We start from the raw sequence: 17,869 nt of genomic DNA, 5'->3' as shown, positions 1-17,869 counted from the left end.
TTTCCATTTAGTTTGAAGTATTAAAATAACTCAAATTAAATAAAACTAAAAACTTAATAAAATACCTATACAGACAGAATAAATTCGGACATAATGTAACTAAAATTAAAATAAATAACAAATACAAATAATACAAATCAATTGACAGTAGTTTATCAGTAATCCTAAAAAATAACACTGAGCCAAACACACACATGCTAAAAAACATCAACTTACACATAGTAAGAAATGGTTATTAAAAACTGAAACAGATGCGAAACAAGTAATAGGAAAGAGGAGAAATAAAAAGCGATACTTATCCTTTGCCGGTGTCCCTGCCCGGTGGAGACGTACGGTAGAGTCGATGGTCTTTACACTCTTCGGTCTTCACATGAGGAGGCCTTCACACGACCGCAGCCGTGGTAAACTAAGCTTTTTTTAAATTAATTTAACAAAACTCAAATTGAATTCAGCTGGACACACTTTCCTGTTTATCACAACAAATGGCCAAGCAAAGCGCACGACACTGACAAGGTACGCGATACAGTACGAGACCAAACGCGATTTCAGCACGACCTAAACAAAACAAGCTAAATATCATTTATAAATATATAAATAGGTTTATAAATAAACCTAAATATTAACTGCGTGACTCATACTGCAGATGTCTGTGAAAATGTGTCATCTCTGATATTCTGCAAAGTGCCATTTCCACCCAATCTTCCCAGAAAGGTTGAGATTATTCCTTCATGTAACATGAAATGAAAAGTTTTGAAGAATGTTCGCACTGCTCTCTTACATGCAATGAAATTGGCTGGAGACTAAGTGTAGGGATCTTAATGTTCCTAGAAGGACTTTCTAAAATGGATCCATGCACTGTATTTAGTGTCTTTTGAAGTCATACCAAAGCTTTATGAGAGAAAGAAATCTTACAATATTTATATACAAGAAGAAAATCCAAAATTGATATGGTTTGGCATATTAAAATCGGCTTAATCTTTTTAAAATTCTTCTTGAATAACAAGCCTGCACTGTATTACTTCATGTTGTCTGTAAATGTAATGTAAATGTCATTTTTCAAATTGCACTGATGTTCTTCTATTTCCTGTTTTAGATTTGCGTGCTGCTTTTCATATGCCTGTACATCTTGTCTCACTTCATTCTCACTCACTTCAAGAAGAATGCTGAGTTTGTCACTGGTAAGTTCATCGTGACCCCCGGACCCTCTGCAGTTGTTTGGCTTCATGCAGTCCAGTCCTTCAAAGCACACCTACAGCTGCTCTCCATTTGTTGGTCAGCACAACCTGACATGGTCATGCTCCTGCACTTTCCAAAAATGCTTTGTTTAGTACCCAGTCATGCTCAGATAGTGAAGTATTCAGTGTTATTGTTTGAATATCTGAAATCATCTCCAGAATAGCAGAGTCAAAGCTTCTGATTGCTGTTGATAGCAGTTATGTAACATCGAGGGAGGTCAGCAGTGGGGATGAGGAATGTTCCCGTGAGATAAACATAGGCCCCCTGCCCGAGCACTGCCTGAGGTTTCATAAGAGAACACTACCTCATGTTTTGCTGTACACCCCATAATTGAACTCTCTGCTCTTTCCCGGTTCTGCTATACCTACTTTCAGTGGAAAATCTGAGGGATGTTTTTTCTAGTGTCTGACTTGTGCAAAACACATCACGCTTGTTTAAACTGTTGAAGGATTGTTAGGAACTGTCCACACAGGATGCATTCTTGTCCAAAACAGCTAAGTAAAGCAGGACAGAATGCTCTTTTGCTTTTTTGCCTTTTTTTATTATATAGGTCAGTGGAGAGCTGATAGGAAAGCTCTGGGACATCAGTTCAGACTTGAACCTGGGTCCCCATGAGCACAGCTGCTCCTGTGTCATCACAACATTCAAATACGTCCATGCTTACATGATCACAAATAAAAAAAAATAGTGCAGAGGGATGTAAGAACATCCTGTTAGACACACTTAAAGAACATTGTGTACTGAACTTCAAGCCAAGCCATTGCCATTATCATACATTTTCAAATTTAAGAAGCAAACATAATCACTTAAGATATTTTTGTCTTTTTGACACCTAAATATCAAAGTCCATTTTATAGTCTAAATGTGCACCGATCGTGGAGGGCTGGTGAAGCTGTTTCTACAGTTGCATATTGGCTGTTTTGAAGAATATGTGCAGAAAACCTGTTTTGAATTAGGTTTGGAGCACTCCCAGGAAATGTCACTCATATCTACCCTGCAGCTCTGTCACAATGGGCATGTTTTGCTCTTGTCACTTGCGAATGTTTGAGGTGTAGTTTTCACTCTCTCTGCCTCATGTTCTCAATCCATCCCTGTTAAAGCAGCACTATGTATCTTTTTCTGTGTTGAAAATTTGCTAAATGTATATAATGAGCAAGTGAGCGCATGAATTCATCTTCCAAACCGCGTTTTTGTCTTATTCCGAATCACTACGGTACACTTATAATAAGTACTTATATTTGGACTATTGTAGCCTGGTCGGGTCGTCACCGCTGCGGAGTAACACATACCTGCGTGAATCGCCATAGACATAAACTTAGAGAAGTAGCTCCGGTTGGAATGTTCTTTCGCGGGATGTGTGCAGTTCTGTTTATTAACCGCTAGAGCGCCAACAATTACATAGTGCTGCTTTAATGAGACAAAGTCCTCTTGAAACGGCTTTTGTTTTCCTGCACAAGCAATAATGTAAAATCTAACAGCAAAGGCTTCCCAAGATTTCTTACAAATATATATATATATTTTTCAAATAAGTGTTTGAAAGTGTTGCGTTTACTTCATGGAATAGCTTCATGATATATCTGGGTCATTGTGGCAGCTTGTTGTTTTGTTCAATTTAGATTCAAGACTGAACTGCGAGTCTAGACATTAGTATGTCTGCAGTAGGATAATGTTGTGGTGACAAACTTATTTCCTTTTCCTTTTTTGCCCACAGATGACATTGAGGATGCCACTGTCAACAAAATTGCGTAAGTTCTTTTTTTTTTCTTCTTAATTGCTTAATGTATGCAGCATGAATATTGGATGGTCTGTAATAGCCAACTACTATATCTGTTTAGGCAAGCAAGCTCAGTCTGGCTCCATTCAAGTGTTTAACATCCCACTTTTCACCATCCAATAAATTCCAAATGCATGAAATCAGCTCCCACCCTACTTAAGTGGTTGATTCTTGTTTCACTCAGAAATGTCACATTATGGCAGTAAAATTCTACATTTCACAGTGATTCGCACAGATTTTAAGGAAACTAGGCTGCTAAGGGCACCCTACTGGTTGCTGTTTTGCTTTTTATTAGTTTGCCCTCGATGGTTGTAAGGGGACAGTTTGCCCTTTGGTCTCCAGCGTGGCGTTTAACAACCACCTCCCTTCACAGCTGGCACGGTGTCAAAGTAAAGGGCTGCAAAACACGTCCTCACCCTTCTTTGACTGTTTTTCTCACTCTGCAGGCTGTGGCTGTGTACATTCACACTCTCAGTGGCCGTATGTGCAGTGCTGCTCCTGCCCATCTCCATCCTGTCCAATGAAGTACTGCTCACATTCCCACACAACTACTACATGCAGTGGCTCAATGGCTCACTCATCCGTGGTGAATACACACACGCACACACATGAATAAATAACTAATTAGTTTTCTTTGCACATGTGGATTATTATGTGACTATATCACTGGTTTTCAAAGAGAATCAATACTGCTGCCATTCTAATTCACTTACAACTTCTTTAGTATTTTGTTGCCCAATCTGAACCGAAATGTTATTGTTTTTATTCCCACAAGGTCTTAGTATTGTGTTATCACGTGTTGGGCATGGCAGCAAGTCTGCCAAGAGTATAATATGTTCTGGCTGTAAATCTAAGGCCACTATTTAGTTTAAAATCCAGATTTTTATTTGCACTTTGATATTAAGTTTGTAGGCGTATGGTGAAATGCCTTTTCTAGTGTTTTGCAGTACACTTGTAACACCAGATCTTATAAGCTGCAAGGATTGTAAGTGATCACAATAGAATTAGCCAGGAAATCTCAAACCAACTGAGAAATAAACAGAACAAAAATCTTATTGGCACTTTAGATGAAGAGCTAGTTGAAGTCAGTATGGCACATGGTTGCCCCCTTGTGGTTAGTTAGTTTGATGTTTTTTTGTTTGTATTTCACCAATTTACCTCTTTGAACACACAATATAATCCATACTTGAATATCGTTTATGTATAGTACCAGAGTTTATTTTATGTTTTTTATTTGCTTGTTTTTTTAAGTCTTTTATGCTTGCAAAATTTGATCAAAAATAAATCTAATATTCTTCTGATGGCAGAGCTGAAATTCAGCAGCCATTACTTCAGTTTTCAGTGTCACATGGTCCGTCAGAAATCTAATATGCTGGTTCAGTGCTTAAGAAACATTTCTTGTTATTACAGATGTTGAAAAATGTGCTTATTAATATTTTTGTGGAAACTGATACATTTCACAAACTTTCACGAAACAGCATTTATTTGAAATAGAAATCTTTACCTTTGAAATCTTCACTGTCCATTTTGATCAATTTAATTGATCCTTGCAGAATAAAAGTATAAAAAGTCTTACTGACCCTAACTTTTGAACAGTAGTGTAACCACAAATGTGCATTTGTGTATTATGCAGGTTGTTGTTTTTTTGCTTTTTAATATGGTAAGAGTACAAAATCATTTTGTCACTTTTCATTTTTGTCTCCGTTTCAGGCTTGTGGAACCTAGTCTTCTTATTCTCAAACCTTTCATTGGTCTTCCTCATGCCATTTGCTTATTTCTTTACTGAATCAGAAGGATTTGCTGGGTCCAAAAAGGTACAAATGTAATTAGTTGTGTCAGTAAACGCAGATACTGAACATTTAAACTCAGTTCTGTGTCTGATGTCCATTTGATATGTGTTTTCTCCTCTGAAAGGGCATTATGGCACGAGTCTATGAGACTGCTGTAATGTTGCTGCTGCTCAGTCTGCTGGTGCTGGGCATTGTTTGGGTGGCATCAGCCCTCATCCATCACAACACTGCCCGTGAGAGTCTTTATGGTGAGGCTGTGAAGCATTAGAGTAGCACTTGTTCAGTCTCTTTGATTGTGTTCAGTTAAATAGAGGACAGTTTATAATGCCAGCTCGACTCCCAAATTTCCTCTTAATTGAATAAGTGCAAGATAAACAAATAGTTTTAGTAACAGTCTGCTTTTTCTCTTGTGCTTTTCAGACCTGTGGGAATATTACCTGCCCCATCTTTATTCTGGAATCTCACTCTTTGGAGTTCTGCTGCTTTTGTGTAAGTGTGTTTGAGTGTATATATTATTTATAATTTGTTGGTGGGTTCAATTTATTGTTTGTTTTAAGTCATTTACTGTTGATGTTTAGTTTGATATTTTATTGCATTTGACTTTCTGTAAATATAGATTTGTTGCATCATTTTTTTTTGTCTTGTAACAGTGTGCACACCCTTTGGGCTTTCACGTATGTTTAGCGTCACTGGGAGCTTATTGGTCAAACCTCGGGTAGGTGGACAAGATCCCTCCTAAAATTTCTTTTGATTGTGATGTATTGCCACAGGGGTCAGTATGTAAAAAAAAATTAATGAAAGAAGTCACTTATTCTCATAAAGGCTGCATTTATTTGGTCAATATAGTAAAAACAGTAAAAATAACTTCTCTATTTGAATGTTTTAAAATAATTTATTCCTGTGACTGTAATATATATTTTTTTTTCAGGATTTTTTGATGAATAGAAAGTTAGAAAGAACGGATTCTATTGAAATATAATTTTTTTAACATTATACATGTCTTTACTTGCTTTACTGTCGCTTTTAATGTATCCTTGCTGAAGTATTAATATTAAAAGTATTAATATTTAAAACATCTTACTGACCCCGAATGTTTTGAAGGATATTGTATATATTTGAGGAATTAGAAGTATGAAGTTTTGTCTTTTTTTTTTTTTTTTTTTTTAAGTTGTTGGAGAACCTAGAAGAGACAATGAACTGCACAGCGTTTGAAGAGGCCTCTCTGTCCAGGAAGTTGAAAAGTGAGTGTCAGGATGTGAGAAAGACACATTTGCTGCTAAGGAAGTGACCCCACCTTCTAAAGATTCCTTTCTCTTTCTCTCGTTTTCTTTTTAATGTCCAAAGAAGCTTTACTGGCAAGTTGGACAAGGTTTTACATTTTCAAAACATTTTTCCTACATTTTTATACACTTTCTATCAAATGTTTCAGGTAACACCTCCTGTTGGATCAGTGCAAACATAAAGGCCATCAATAATGAACTTTTGAGTGTGCAGTCCAAACGCATTGCTTTAGGTACAAACATGCCTCGCAAAGTGTTGAAAACATCACTTAGCTATCATGAATTGCTCTTGCTTCATCCTTGTTTCTTCCATTATAGAGTTGCGGAAAAGAGCATCTCCATGGCAACGCAACCTGGGATACCCAGTGGCCATGCTGCTGCTTTTAGCTTTAACTGTAAGAGTAAACCTTGTGGAATACAGAATACTTATGCTGGCTACGATTATACCCTTGTGCTAAAACCATATTGATGGTCTTTCTCAGGCGGTGTCTGTGCTGATGGTGTGTTTCCATGTGCTTGAACTGCTCTTCGATGAGTCTGCTATGCCTAGAGGAATGGAGGTGAGATGCATGACAATAGCGCATTTATATTTGTCATTAGATGGACCTATAAAAGTAATTAATGGAAAAAGATTCAAGGACATTTTTGTAATTTAATTTACTCCGCCTTGTGTGCTACTAAAGCCTTATAATAGTAGTCCATAGAGTATTGCAGTGATAATTTATTATCATAATCTCACAATGGTTGTTTTTTTCTGTTGCAGGACCCTCACTTGGGCCTTGCCTCATTCTCCATGTTCGGTTCTCTGGGAGCTGCAGTGCAGGTGGTCATCATCTTGTATCTCATGGTCTCCTCTGTCGTTGGATTCTACAGCTCTCCACTTTTCACCGGCTTGCTGCCACTTGCACAGGACACGACCCTCACACAGGTACAGAGATCCCTCATAGTCATGAAACAACTGTGGGAATGGTGCTGGATATCACATTCAGATGCTATGGCTCTTTATAATCAAATTAAATCATTGTTTGTGTCTCTCCACAGATTATAGGGAACTGTGTTTCTCTTTTAATACTCAGTTCAGCCTTGCCTGTTTTCTCCCGCACATTGGGTAAGTATTTTAAAATGACTGGCCATTATTTAATAGGTTTTTAATATGTAAAATTATATTTAATAGTGGCATGGTTTTAAAGTCTATTGTAGGCCAAGATACAATTTGCACTGATTTCAGGGAAAACTCTGCTAAATAATTTAACTGTTTTATTTAAACATTTAAAAATTTTAAAATAGGTACTTCAGTATGGGATCAAATTCCCGCCAAAAGTATTGCAGTCACGGATATAAAAAAAAAACAAGCGTGAAACCAACATTTAAAAACTCAAGTATAAATGTATTGCACAAAATGTAAAAATGAAAGCAAAGTTTTCAGAATAGCAAACAATGGTCAAGGATAAAAAAAGAATGAAAAGCGTACATCCAAAATTTAATAACGCATTTAAAAATAATAAGCATGAATCAAAACTCTAAACACATTTAAAATCATATTGCACAAAGCTGAAATATTCATGCAAAATTATTCGACTTGCACACAAAATCATGTTTTTGGTTATATTTCTCACTTTTTTTTGTGTTTTTTTTTTTTTTTTGCCCATATTTTTGATTTACGCATATTATTTTTCAATCCGTGACCATTGTTTGCTATTCTGAAAACTTTGCTTTCATTTTTGTGCAATATATTTTTACACACTTATTACTTATTATTTTTTGATCCGTGACCATTGTTTGCTATTCTGAAAACTTTGCTTTCATTTTTGTGCAATATATTTTTACTTCCGTTTTAAAATTTCGGTTTCACACTTGTTATTTTTTTATCCGTGACTGCAATACTTTTGGCAGGAATTTGATCCCATACCTTCAGGGCCACTTGTCAGTCTTTATGAATCACCAGTTCAGTTTTGTAATGCTGTTTTGTCTATCCACAAGAGGGCACTAAGTAGCAACATTTCAGCAATATGTTTCCATTGTGCATTACAATTAGGAAAATATTTAACTATAAGCTCTTTATATTGTATATGTAATTACATGTAGGAATCACAAGGTTTGATCTGCTTGGAGACTTTGGACGGTATAACTGGCTTGGCAGTTTCCACATTGTTTTCCTGTACAATATGCTTTTTGCTGGACTCACGTCCGCCTGCCTCATCAACACAGTCACATGGGCCTTGCAAAGAGAACTCATCCGTGCCTTTGGTTAGTTGCTATTTATTTATTTATTTATTTATGTATTTATTTATTTATTTGAGAAGGATGATCCATGAATAGCATTTCTCATGCATTTATATATGTATACGTGTATGTGTATGTATATGAGTGTAAATATATGTATATGTGTATTTTTTATGTATTTAAATTAGTGCTGTCAAACGATTAATCGCATCCAAAATAAGTTTTTGTTTGCATAATATATGTGTGTGTTCTGTGTATATTTATTATGTATATTTAAATACACACACACACCACATGTACAGTATATATATATATTGAAAATATTTACATGTCTATATTTATATTCATATAATTTATTATAAATAAATTATATTTAATATATAAACAAAATTTTTCTGAAATATATACATGCGTTTGTATTTATATATACATAATAAATATACACAGTACACATACATATATTATGTAAACAAAAACTTTTATTTTGGATTAAATTATTATTATTATTAATCATTTGACAGCACTAATTTAAATATAAATATATTTCTTAAAAAATAACTTTCTTTAAATACAATACAATACATGTAATATTTAAAATCTGTTTAAATATTTTTAAAGCCCTTTAATTTTGCCATTACACCACAAATGCTGTCTATACCCCTTTAACTTGTATTGAACCCAGAACATTCCTTTCGTAATGGTTAATTCTAATGTTTATCTCAAGGAAAGCGTGTGAGGAGAAAGATTTGTGCATGTACGCATTGTATCTTGAAAGGACAAGGGGTGTGCTACACTGCCATTTGCCAGTGTTTGTAGTTAGTCTTTGGGTGAGGTGTTCCCCGCACAGGCCATGTTTCTCTATGGGTAGGTCTCTTTCCTCAGATAGAAAAAGCACAATTCTCTCAGGAAAGTGAGTGGGGACAGAAGGGGAGAAGGGTTCCTTGGGGACCTCAGGGCGTCAAACTCCTTCTGGAAGACACACGCCCATCACCCTCCGCCCAATACAAACAAAACTGCTGAATGTGAACACACACACACACACACACTTGCGCGCATAGACCGTCTTCAGATAGCATCTCTTTTTCTTTGCTCCCCCAACTGGCTTTTTGCCAAAATTACCTTTTCTGGTTGTTAGATCATGTTGTTTACTCTCCTTTTTGCTTTCTCCAGGTCTCCACAGACTGCCTCTGACTGTGTCTCGATCAACTATCCCCCTCAAACTACTCCTAGCCAATGGGCTCTCAAAGATTCATTGAAGAGCAATCAGCTTTTTGATATATCATTGGCTACTGAAACCTTTTACCTTCTGGAGAAGGTTCTGGGTCCCAGTCTGTGGCTTCTCTATTGGACCAGAGCTATTTTGTGTGCATTTTAGGTAAACAATAGTCACCAAAGATGTTTACAAAGTGTGCCTGAACCATATACGTTGACCAATGGGACCTTCTAAGTGGGATTCTGCAACTGCAGTTTTATGCGTAGTAATATTTACGCTTATTGCTGCATTTAATAAAGGGATGTCAAATCACTGGACGCCTTGAACAAATGCCATATGAAACAATGGCTACAGAGGACTTTGACATGCGTCCAGACAGGAGAGCTATTTCAGAGGATGACATCACAGCCATGACCACGTTTCCTTTTCCTGGTGGTGGAATGAGAGTGTTGAGTTCTGTCCTGGTGGGCCCCCACACTTTCCCCTTGTATATCACTATTTTTAGTGTCATCCAGTGAATTCAGTTCTGTGGGTCCTTATTGCACTGGCATTGGAAGTCCAGTCTGACGGGGTTTGTCTGCTTCTGAATGAAGTGAAGATCCCTGAGAAAGGGGACGAAAGGATAACAAGTGACCGTGATCTTGAAGATGATGTTCATTGTGAGAAAACAAATGGGGTTCTAGTTTGTAAAATACACTTTTTGTAGAGTTTAGGTTTTAAAATGTATGTTTAAAAAAAATGGCTGACTGATTTCAACCTTTAGGCCAAGACAGCTGTGAATGTTTGGGGATTTTGTTCCCTTGTTATATTTAATATGTGAATCTTTAATGTGCAATATTATATTATGAAACGTCGACACAATCTAACTTGACCTCCTTCCAGAAACTTGTGCTGATGACCAAAAGAAGATGTTTGGCCCAATTAAGAACACCTAGATTGGGCAATAAGTTCAAAGTTTTGTTAGTTCTTATGTTTTGGGTTGAGCTATGTAGAGGGACAATCAATGCACATGAACATTTCTTGTTTCACGGAAACTAAGTTGCTATGATTTCATAAATGTGGACTTTTTGATTCGATAATCACTCGTTTCATATGGTGCAGTATTATGGTGTACACATTTGCTGATCAAACTGTTGTTTATTCTTTTGTATGATTCAGTTATTTGTGAAATTGCTTCTGTATCAGCATAATTTTTAAACAAATGTCCTTCAAGCAGTGGCCAGTAGAGGACAGTGTGCCACAAATCCATCATTACAACATCTCTATCCTTCAGATTCTTCCTCAGCCATATTTTAATAACATGATACTTGCATAAAACAGATTTTCTTTTTCTTTGAGTATCATTTACAATAATGTAGCTATTCAAAGATGAATGTGAATCATTGCTTAAAGGGATAGTTCGCCAAAAAAAATTCAATTGTCTCAATTTACTCGCCTTCATGTTGTTTCCAAACCTGCATGACTTTGTTTCTTTTGTGGAACACAAAGTAAGATATTTTGTGTACATTTGGGAACATTTTGAAGAATGTTGAAGACATTTTAAAACAACATTGGACCCCCACTGACAACAGATATTTTTCAAAATATCTTTTGTGTTCATACGGGTTTGTACCAAAGTGAGCATAGGTTAAATAATGACAATTTTCATTTTTGGATGAACTATCCCTTTAAGTGTTTTTCTATTCTCACAAAATGCTTTTTTACAGCTCAGAAAAACTGGATTTATGATGACAGACTGTCTGTCCTGCATTACTGGATCCTATATGGATGTCTTTTTTACTTCATTATTAGAGAATTCTTTCAGGGAACAAAGAAAATACAGTGGGCATTGCTCGTTTTTAAAAAGAAACTGCTGACATTTTAATTGTTTAAATGTTAAGCTGCATCCTTTAAGGCAAGGTTAGCAACTGTGACAAACCATTTCTTTTCATTCCCTTCGAAATGCAGAGAAAAGAACAATAAATGTGTTTACACCGGTTTTTCCAAGCAATGTGTCATTTGTGAGTCATTTTAAACCCATTTTTGGTTCTGGATCTGCTAAAGACCTTTCCGTAGAGGTCAGCATACATTTCTTGCCATCTGAGCACCTGACCACTGCTTTAATGGCGCCGTGGTGGTTATGTTTAGCTCTTATGTTAGTGTGCTTGTCTGTCCATACATCTTCCCCCAGCTGTCCCTCCGCCCGGCTTTAATCAGGGTCTTTATTTTGCCCTGGGTCTGTCAGCAGGCCCGTAGAGACGCCACTGCTGACCCATCCTGTGCTTTCCCCTCACGGATGCCCATGGCAGATAAAAGCCCTACATCATCAGGAGAGTGCAAACCACTCGTTTTCTGGCTTTCACACCCCCCCCACCTACCCACTCACTCACTATATCGTCCATCCGTTTTCCTCGTCGAGTGTTCATTTCCTTTTCTTTTTTCTTTTCTCTTAAAGCAGAAAAAGAAATCCCGGCCTCTGATTATGATTTGTCTGTCTTGTTTTTTTGTTTTCTCTCTGTTTCTTGTGCTCTTTGTTGGATGTTCTGATTGAGCTAAAAAGTGGGATTTGTTTACCGTTTAATTTCCTCTTCTAAAACAGAGCTTTTACTGAAACAAACAATTTTAGGCAGTGAGTTTAAGCAGACGTTATGACAAGCAAAAGTTAAGATTTATGATACATTAAATATCAAATATTTAGCATTTATTAAACCAATTTTCTAATCAAATAAATATTAGCAATTTAGTCTTGCAAATTGTTCATTGACTTTGACCGGAGTATGAGACCACAGAATACATGGGACTCCACATGTCATTTTAAATCTGTAAATTAAAGAAAATAAAAATATAAAGATGTTTTCTTAGAGACATGTCATGCAACATGCAAATGTATATGCAATGTTTAAGATACTACATTATTTCTAAGTCACTAATCAAAATTTGTGACATTGATCATGTTAACTCAAACTAACAAACTGATGTACTTATATGATGACAATGTTCAGGACTTGTCCTCTCAGTTTCAGTTTACCTCAGAAACGTTTAGTTCAGGGGTAGGCAAGTTCGGTCCTAAGGACTGCGGCTCTCTAGGACCGAACTTGCCTACCCCTGGTTTAGTTGAACAATATTGGGTGGACGCATGTCACTCGTGTTGGTCAGCAGAGGGCATGTGACTGGTCCGAATCAATCATATCAGACAAGAGGAAGAAAAGCAGTCTTTCACAGGTTGCGATAGGCTATCGTTATTGTCAAAACACAAGAATGAAGAGGAAAATAGGCAGATTAGCTTTCCTGGCGGTTGTTTGAAGTGTAGCCAAAGTGCATTAGAAGATATTATTCCTTCTGGAAAATAAAAAACTCGCGGCCGGAAAACACTTGCTAATCAACTGATAATGAGCCGCGCTGCCCGCCTGCGACAGCACATCCACACCCACCTTGCACACTCATGACACACTCCCTTCACACACTCAACAGCCTTTCTCACACAGAGGTGATTTTGTCAGAAAATGACCACAGCAAATGAAAAAAAATAAAAAATATATATAAAATTTGTTTTATAGAGAAAAAAACACTTAAAACTCTCCGATTTTATTTAGGCTATTTTTTTTTTATTTAGGCTTAATTCGTTTTAGTGCACTCCTCCAACAACTTCGACAATGACTTTTATTTCTTTAAAATTAAAATATATTAAAGATTTGGTTGCAGAACCACAGCTATAAAGAGACAGCATATGCTATGAAAGAAGTTAATAAAGAAGTTTACTAATATCACAGGACATCTTTATTTGATATATATATATATTTCTATTCTATATCCATTCTATATCAATTTCTAGCCCACACACAACAAGCCAAAACTCACCCTAAAGCCGGTGTATCACACATAGGCCAGATCTGGCCCACACACAACAAGACAGAACTGACACTAAAACCGGCTTGATGTGTATTGGCCAGATCTGGCCCATATGACCTCTGCCATTGCCAGAACTGAGCCATATGTGCCATAGTTGGCCCATGATAAGGCCCGGAAGTGTATGCTATCTGGGATGTTTGGTGGGTGCCATTCATATTGTTGACCACTACGTTAACCATGTCAACAAGCTTCGAGTAATGAACCTTTTTTACGATACAGTTGTGAGAAAGCTTCATTTTGACGTCACTATTCACTAATATTGAATAATCTACATTTTGACACTTTGGATAGTCACTTTGTCTATTTTGCTTGCCACAACACATTGAAGCGCATATCCAAACAACAAGCAGACACTAAAGGTGTTTTGTTCTGGGGCGTCGCTAGTGGGGGGAAAGGGTGACAGAGTGCATAGGGCCCAGAGGATTCCCCCCACTGAAGGTGATTTTGAGGGGGCCCCATAGCAAAATCAGTGCACAGGGCCCAGGGCTCATTCCAGGCGACAGTGTTTTGAATGAATCATTTAAGTGAATGATTCAATGAATCGTTGAAAGACATTTACTAAATTAAGAAATGCTACTACTAGCATATTATTTATGGCATATAACGATATGTTAAAATAGTATGCTAGTATGATTCCAAGTCACTTCAATACTCCTTGAATGCAACAGTGTTTTGAACGAATCATTTGAGTGAACAAACTTGTAAAAACAGTCACTTGTCACTTGCTCCTACTGTTATATTTCTAGACAAAGTGAAAGTGACTTTCGCATTTTTTTGAATGAATACTTTATAAGGCTGAATGAATTGTTCTCTGAGTGTTTTGTATAATATATCTATTAGTCATAAAAACTAGACATGATGTTGTCCTGTGTTATCTTTTGTTTTCCTGGTCAAGTTAGTTATTCACTGCTGTAAAAACATGTTTCTAAATCTGGTCAGCATGATAGCAGGTACAGTACATTATCTGCAATATATTCTCTTCTCTTGACCTTTAACCTGTTTGTTTTGGGTCAGGAAGTTCCACCCTGATCTTCTATTGTTCTGTCATGGTTGTTGTATTACGGCAATTATTATATAGGCAAATTTCAATCTCTTATGAAAGCACAGAGCATGCATATATAGACGGCGCATGACGTGACGACTAAACCAGGCCATAATGCGGCACGGAGTATCTATGTACACCTATGACAGATCATGCTGTTTATCCATGATCCCCTGTCACATTGCTCTGGACTGTGATAAGCAAGTTATTTAAGGTAAGGGGCAGCCTATGAAGCCGTATGTTGGCGCTGAAGCCAGAAATCATGTGCTTTTAGCATAGCACAGTCCGACACACCGCCCTGCCTCTTCCTGCACTGATAACAGGGTGAGGGACGATAGAATTGACCGATGGTGGTGGGTCACAATGGGTGTAAGCTCCTTGACTCTTCTCGGCAACCCCAACAACTTTTGTCTCAGGAAACATATGCAGAATAGTGTCTAGTCAGCATTTTCCTACTAAATCTAAGTGGCTCTGCCTTATTTAAAGGCCCATGTTACATAAACATGCTCTGTAACATCTGACATGATTGATTGAACACCATCACCCCCCAAGATTAGATGTCTATTCGAGGCAATTTTGGAATTGAGGGCTTTGCGAATGACGCAGCATCTAATTTTGCTGATGCCAAGTAAAGTACCATGAGCTCAATGGCACTTTACTATTATAAGGCCAGGTGTAGTCACGATTCGTCTGTAACGGGAAAATGAGGGCCAGGGTAACTCTGGCAGGAAAGATCTTATTTTATGTGCTGTGGCTGCTCAGGAAACTCAGCCATTCACTGTTCTATATACTCCCATCCTGAAGTGGGGGAGTGAGGTCGCTTAAGAGACTAGGAGGTGGGGGAATGCAGAAATACTAATAACAATTACAGTTTCCATTTTGAAACAGTTGTGTTTATTTTTATTGTCATCTACTCCCTTTAATGTTTAATGGCAGCTATTTTCTCTATTTCCCCTTGGCGAAATGTCAGTATCGCTGATTGTGCTCTTGAAAGCATTTGTACTTGTGATTAAGCTTTTCCCCACATTTGCTGTTATTTGTGGTGTCTGGGACGTGTGATTGAACCACAGATCCGTCCATCAGTTTAGGAAGTGCATAAAATATGACCTACTGTATGATTGGGATGGATCTCTGATTTATTCTAACATGCTACATAAATAAACTATATTGAACACAAAATAATATTTTAGTTTATAGCTGTTTCTGTCTATTAGTGTGAGACTGCAATGTAAAATTGTAATTAAAAAATGTAATTTAAACCTGAAAAAACTGAAACAGAAATTATTATTATATTATGAAAGAAAATTACTTAAAATAGTATTGTTTAATAGGTTGATAGATTTCCTAAGAGCCTTAACCTTTTCATGCTTTATCTGTGTGTGTGAGAATTAATTGTCTGAGATGCCAAAGGTCTGGATGCATAACGTAGGTCAGCGGAAATCATTTTGATATTTTGCTGCTCTTTATTTTTCTTCCTCTTGCTCGCAATGCCATATTGACTTGAGATATTTGTATTGTCTTCTAATTTTGAGCCATTGTTCTGAGGTGGTTTATTATTACGAAGCTGATAAAACATGGGTGTTAACAGCCCAGAGGTCTTCTCGACACATGTGTCAGCCAGTGTCTTCTCCTTCAGGAGAAAAACAAAGAGAGAAATTAATGAGTCACAGAAATGATGCCGTTATCTCTCACAGGAAGCTGTCATGAAGCTTAGATTCATGTCAGTGACCCTCACCTGCATCTAAATACACTACAAGCTGATTGAGTGAATGGGTAGAGGAGACCGGGGCTAGTTGTCACACATTCTTTGTGTTTCAAGGGACAAACTTTTGTTTCAAAAGTTTTTGTTAACATATTTTCCCGCCTATAGCATTGGTGTTGAAAACTCTCTTAGTATAATTAGAATATTTTAAATTCGTTTAAATAATTAGAACAATTTATGCAAGGGTCATCAATATAATGGAGGTTGATTTTAACAAAACACTTAAACTGTGTCCTCACAACAACAGTATTTTTCATAAATCTGAGGTCCAGGTAAGTTGTCACATTTTTTTTTTCTGTAAAAAAATATTTTTTGAAAATAATTGGAGGAAGTTTTACAAGATATACTATTTCAGTCTTTCAACTTCAGTGTTACTTTCCATTTCTTTGTAATTACTTGTGAAATTCACTAGCAATTTCTGAGTGAAAATTGTTTCCAAACCAAATTTGTTTGATAGCAAACACCACTGGGGCATGTTGTCACAAAAGGGTATCAGTATCTTTTTTAAAGTTATTAACGGTGGAAATGCCCAATAGAGCTTCTGTAGCCAAGAGAGTAAACTGTACAGAAATGTATTTTTAATAATAAACCGACCCTGAGAAATAGGGTTAGGGTTAGGGTTAGGCATTTATAAATAGGTATTTATAGGCCTATAGCTTTAATCTCTCCTACTTTCTCACTTTAAAAGCAGGGACAAATATGCTGTTAAATACAAAGCACAGGAAAGTACAACTTTTTGAAAGTATCCCCCACTCGTTGCAATAGCCTGTAATGACTTCACAACTGCATGACTGGAAACACGCGCGGGGAGGCGTGTGCGCTACTGTCCCGGCGAGCGCGCAGGAAGGGAGGGCGATCTTTGTCCGGTCACAAACACTCAATGGCCCGAGCGCAACGGTTAAAAGCGGGAGCAAACACATGTCGAAGCAGAGTCAGAGCACTCAGACAGTAAAGGAATGAAATTATGTTTGAGCGCGACTTTCAGGCAGGAGGACAAACAGAGACGCGCGCTGTGAACCTTACCGCAGAAAACGCAGTTTCGCGCGGAGCTGTCCAAGGTGGAGTAGGATGATGGGATGAAGCACCTGTTGCTATGCCAATATCTACAAACGAGAACGAGGACGCAATCAATCCATCTCTGCTTGGAATGCTGAAATGTGGTTATATTATTAGATTGACCCGCATAAGCCATTTAAGCGCTAGATATTATATGCAAAACTTTTCAGGTTTAAACCCTCACCATGGCTGGATGCCGGATGCGCTGATGTTAAACTCTAAATAATCAGTTTCATCTGGAAACCATTAGGCTACACTTTGGTCAATGATTCACGAGTGCCCATTTTAATTCAACACCGTGATATGGACGTGGAAAAAGTCAGTTGTGTTAACGAAATGCCACGAGGTGCTGGGAGAGACGCTCGCGCTGCAGGGTTCGCGGCTTGCTGATCCCCTCGCAGACTTCACGCGCGTCAATGACGCTGGCTCCTTGGTTAAAGCTGGCGAGGCTCGGCCTGCTGACTGCCTGGCTTTACTCATGGCTGCTGGTGGAGGGATGCGGACCGGGTCCAGGTTACGGCACTCGCCATAGGCAACGCAAGTTGACTCCAATGTCTTACAAGCAGTACGTGCCCGGTGTCTCTGAGAACAACCTGGGAGCGAGC

At 37.6% G+C, this 17,869-nt stretch overlaps 2 protein-coding genes across 2 annotated transcripts in view; both read left to right on the top strand.

The window, feature by feature from the left end:
• Positions 1-10,963, top strand: part of lmbr1l (limb development membrane protein 1-like) — a 17,399-nt gene extending 6,436 nt beyond the window's left edge. The window contains exons 2-16 of the mRNA XM_016478315.1: positions 1,094-1,178; positions 2,948-2,981; positions 3,457-3,596; positions 4,721-4,824; positions 4,925-5,048; positions 5,221-5,289; positions 5,451-5,515; positions 5,969-6,041; positions 6,230-6,313; positions 6,399-6,475; positions 6,563-6,640; positions 6,844-7,008; positions 7,122-7,188; positions 8,166-8,327; positions 9,474-10,963. Of these exons, the coding sequence (XP_016333801.1) occupies positions 1,094-1,178; positions 2,948-2,981; positions 3,457-3,596; positions 4,721-4,824; positions 4,925-5,048; positions 5,221-5,289; positions 5,451-5,515; positions 5,969-6,041; positions 6,230-6,313; positions 6,399-6,475; positions 6,563-6,640; positions 6,844-7,008; positions 7,122-7,188; positions 8,166-8,327; positions 9,474-9,559 (1,413 nt within the window). The 3' untranslated portion in view covers positions 9,560-10,963. The remainder of the gene's footprint in view (positions 1-1,093; positions 1,179-2,947; positions 2,982-3,456; positions 3,597-4,720; positions 4,825-4,924; positions 5,049-5,220; positions 5,290-5,450; positions 5,516-5,968; positions 6,042-6,229; positions 6,314-6,398; positions 6,476-6,562; positions 6,641-6,843; positions 7,009-7,121; positions 7,189-8,165; positions 8,328-9,473) is intronic.
• A 6,143-nt stretch (positions 10,964-17,106) lies between these two features.
• Positions 17,107-17,869, top strand: part of LOC107681955 (sonic hedgehog protein A-like) — a 5,924-nt gene continuing 5,161 nt past the window's right edge. Inside the window, exon 1 of the mRNA XM_016478329.1 lies at positions 17,107-17,869. Coding sequence (XP_016333815.1) covers positions 17,681-17,869 — 189 coding nt within the window. The 5' untranslated portion in view covers positions 17,107-17,680.

Source organism: Sinocyclocheilus anshuiensis, unplaced genomic scaffold (assembly GCF_001515605.1).
Source record: "Sinocyclocheilus anshuiensis isolate Anshui unplaced genomic scaffold, SAMN03320099.WGS_v1.1 scaffold2090, whole genome shotgun sequence".
Classification (NCBI taxonomy): Eukaryota; Metazoa; Chordata; class Actinopteri; order Cypriniformes; family Cyprinidae; genus Sinocyclocheilus; species Sinocyclocheilus anshuiensis.
Note: the sequence above shows the minus strand (reverse complement) of the source record. Positions and strands in the feature narration are given on the sequence as shown.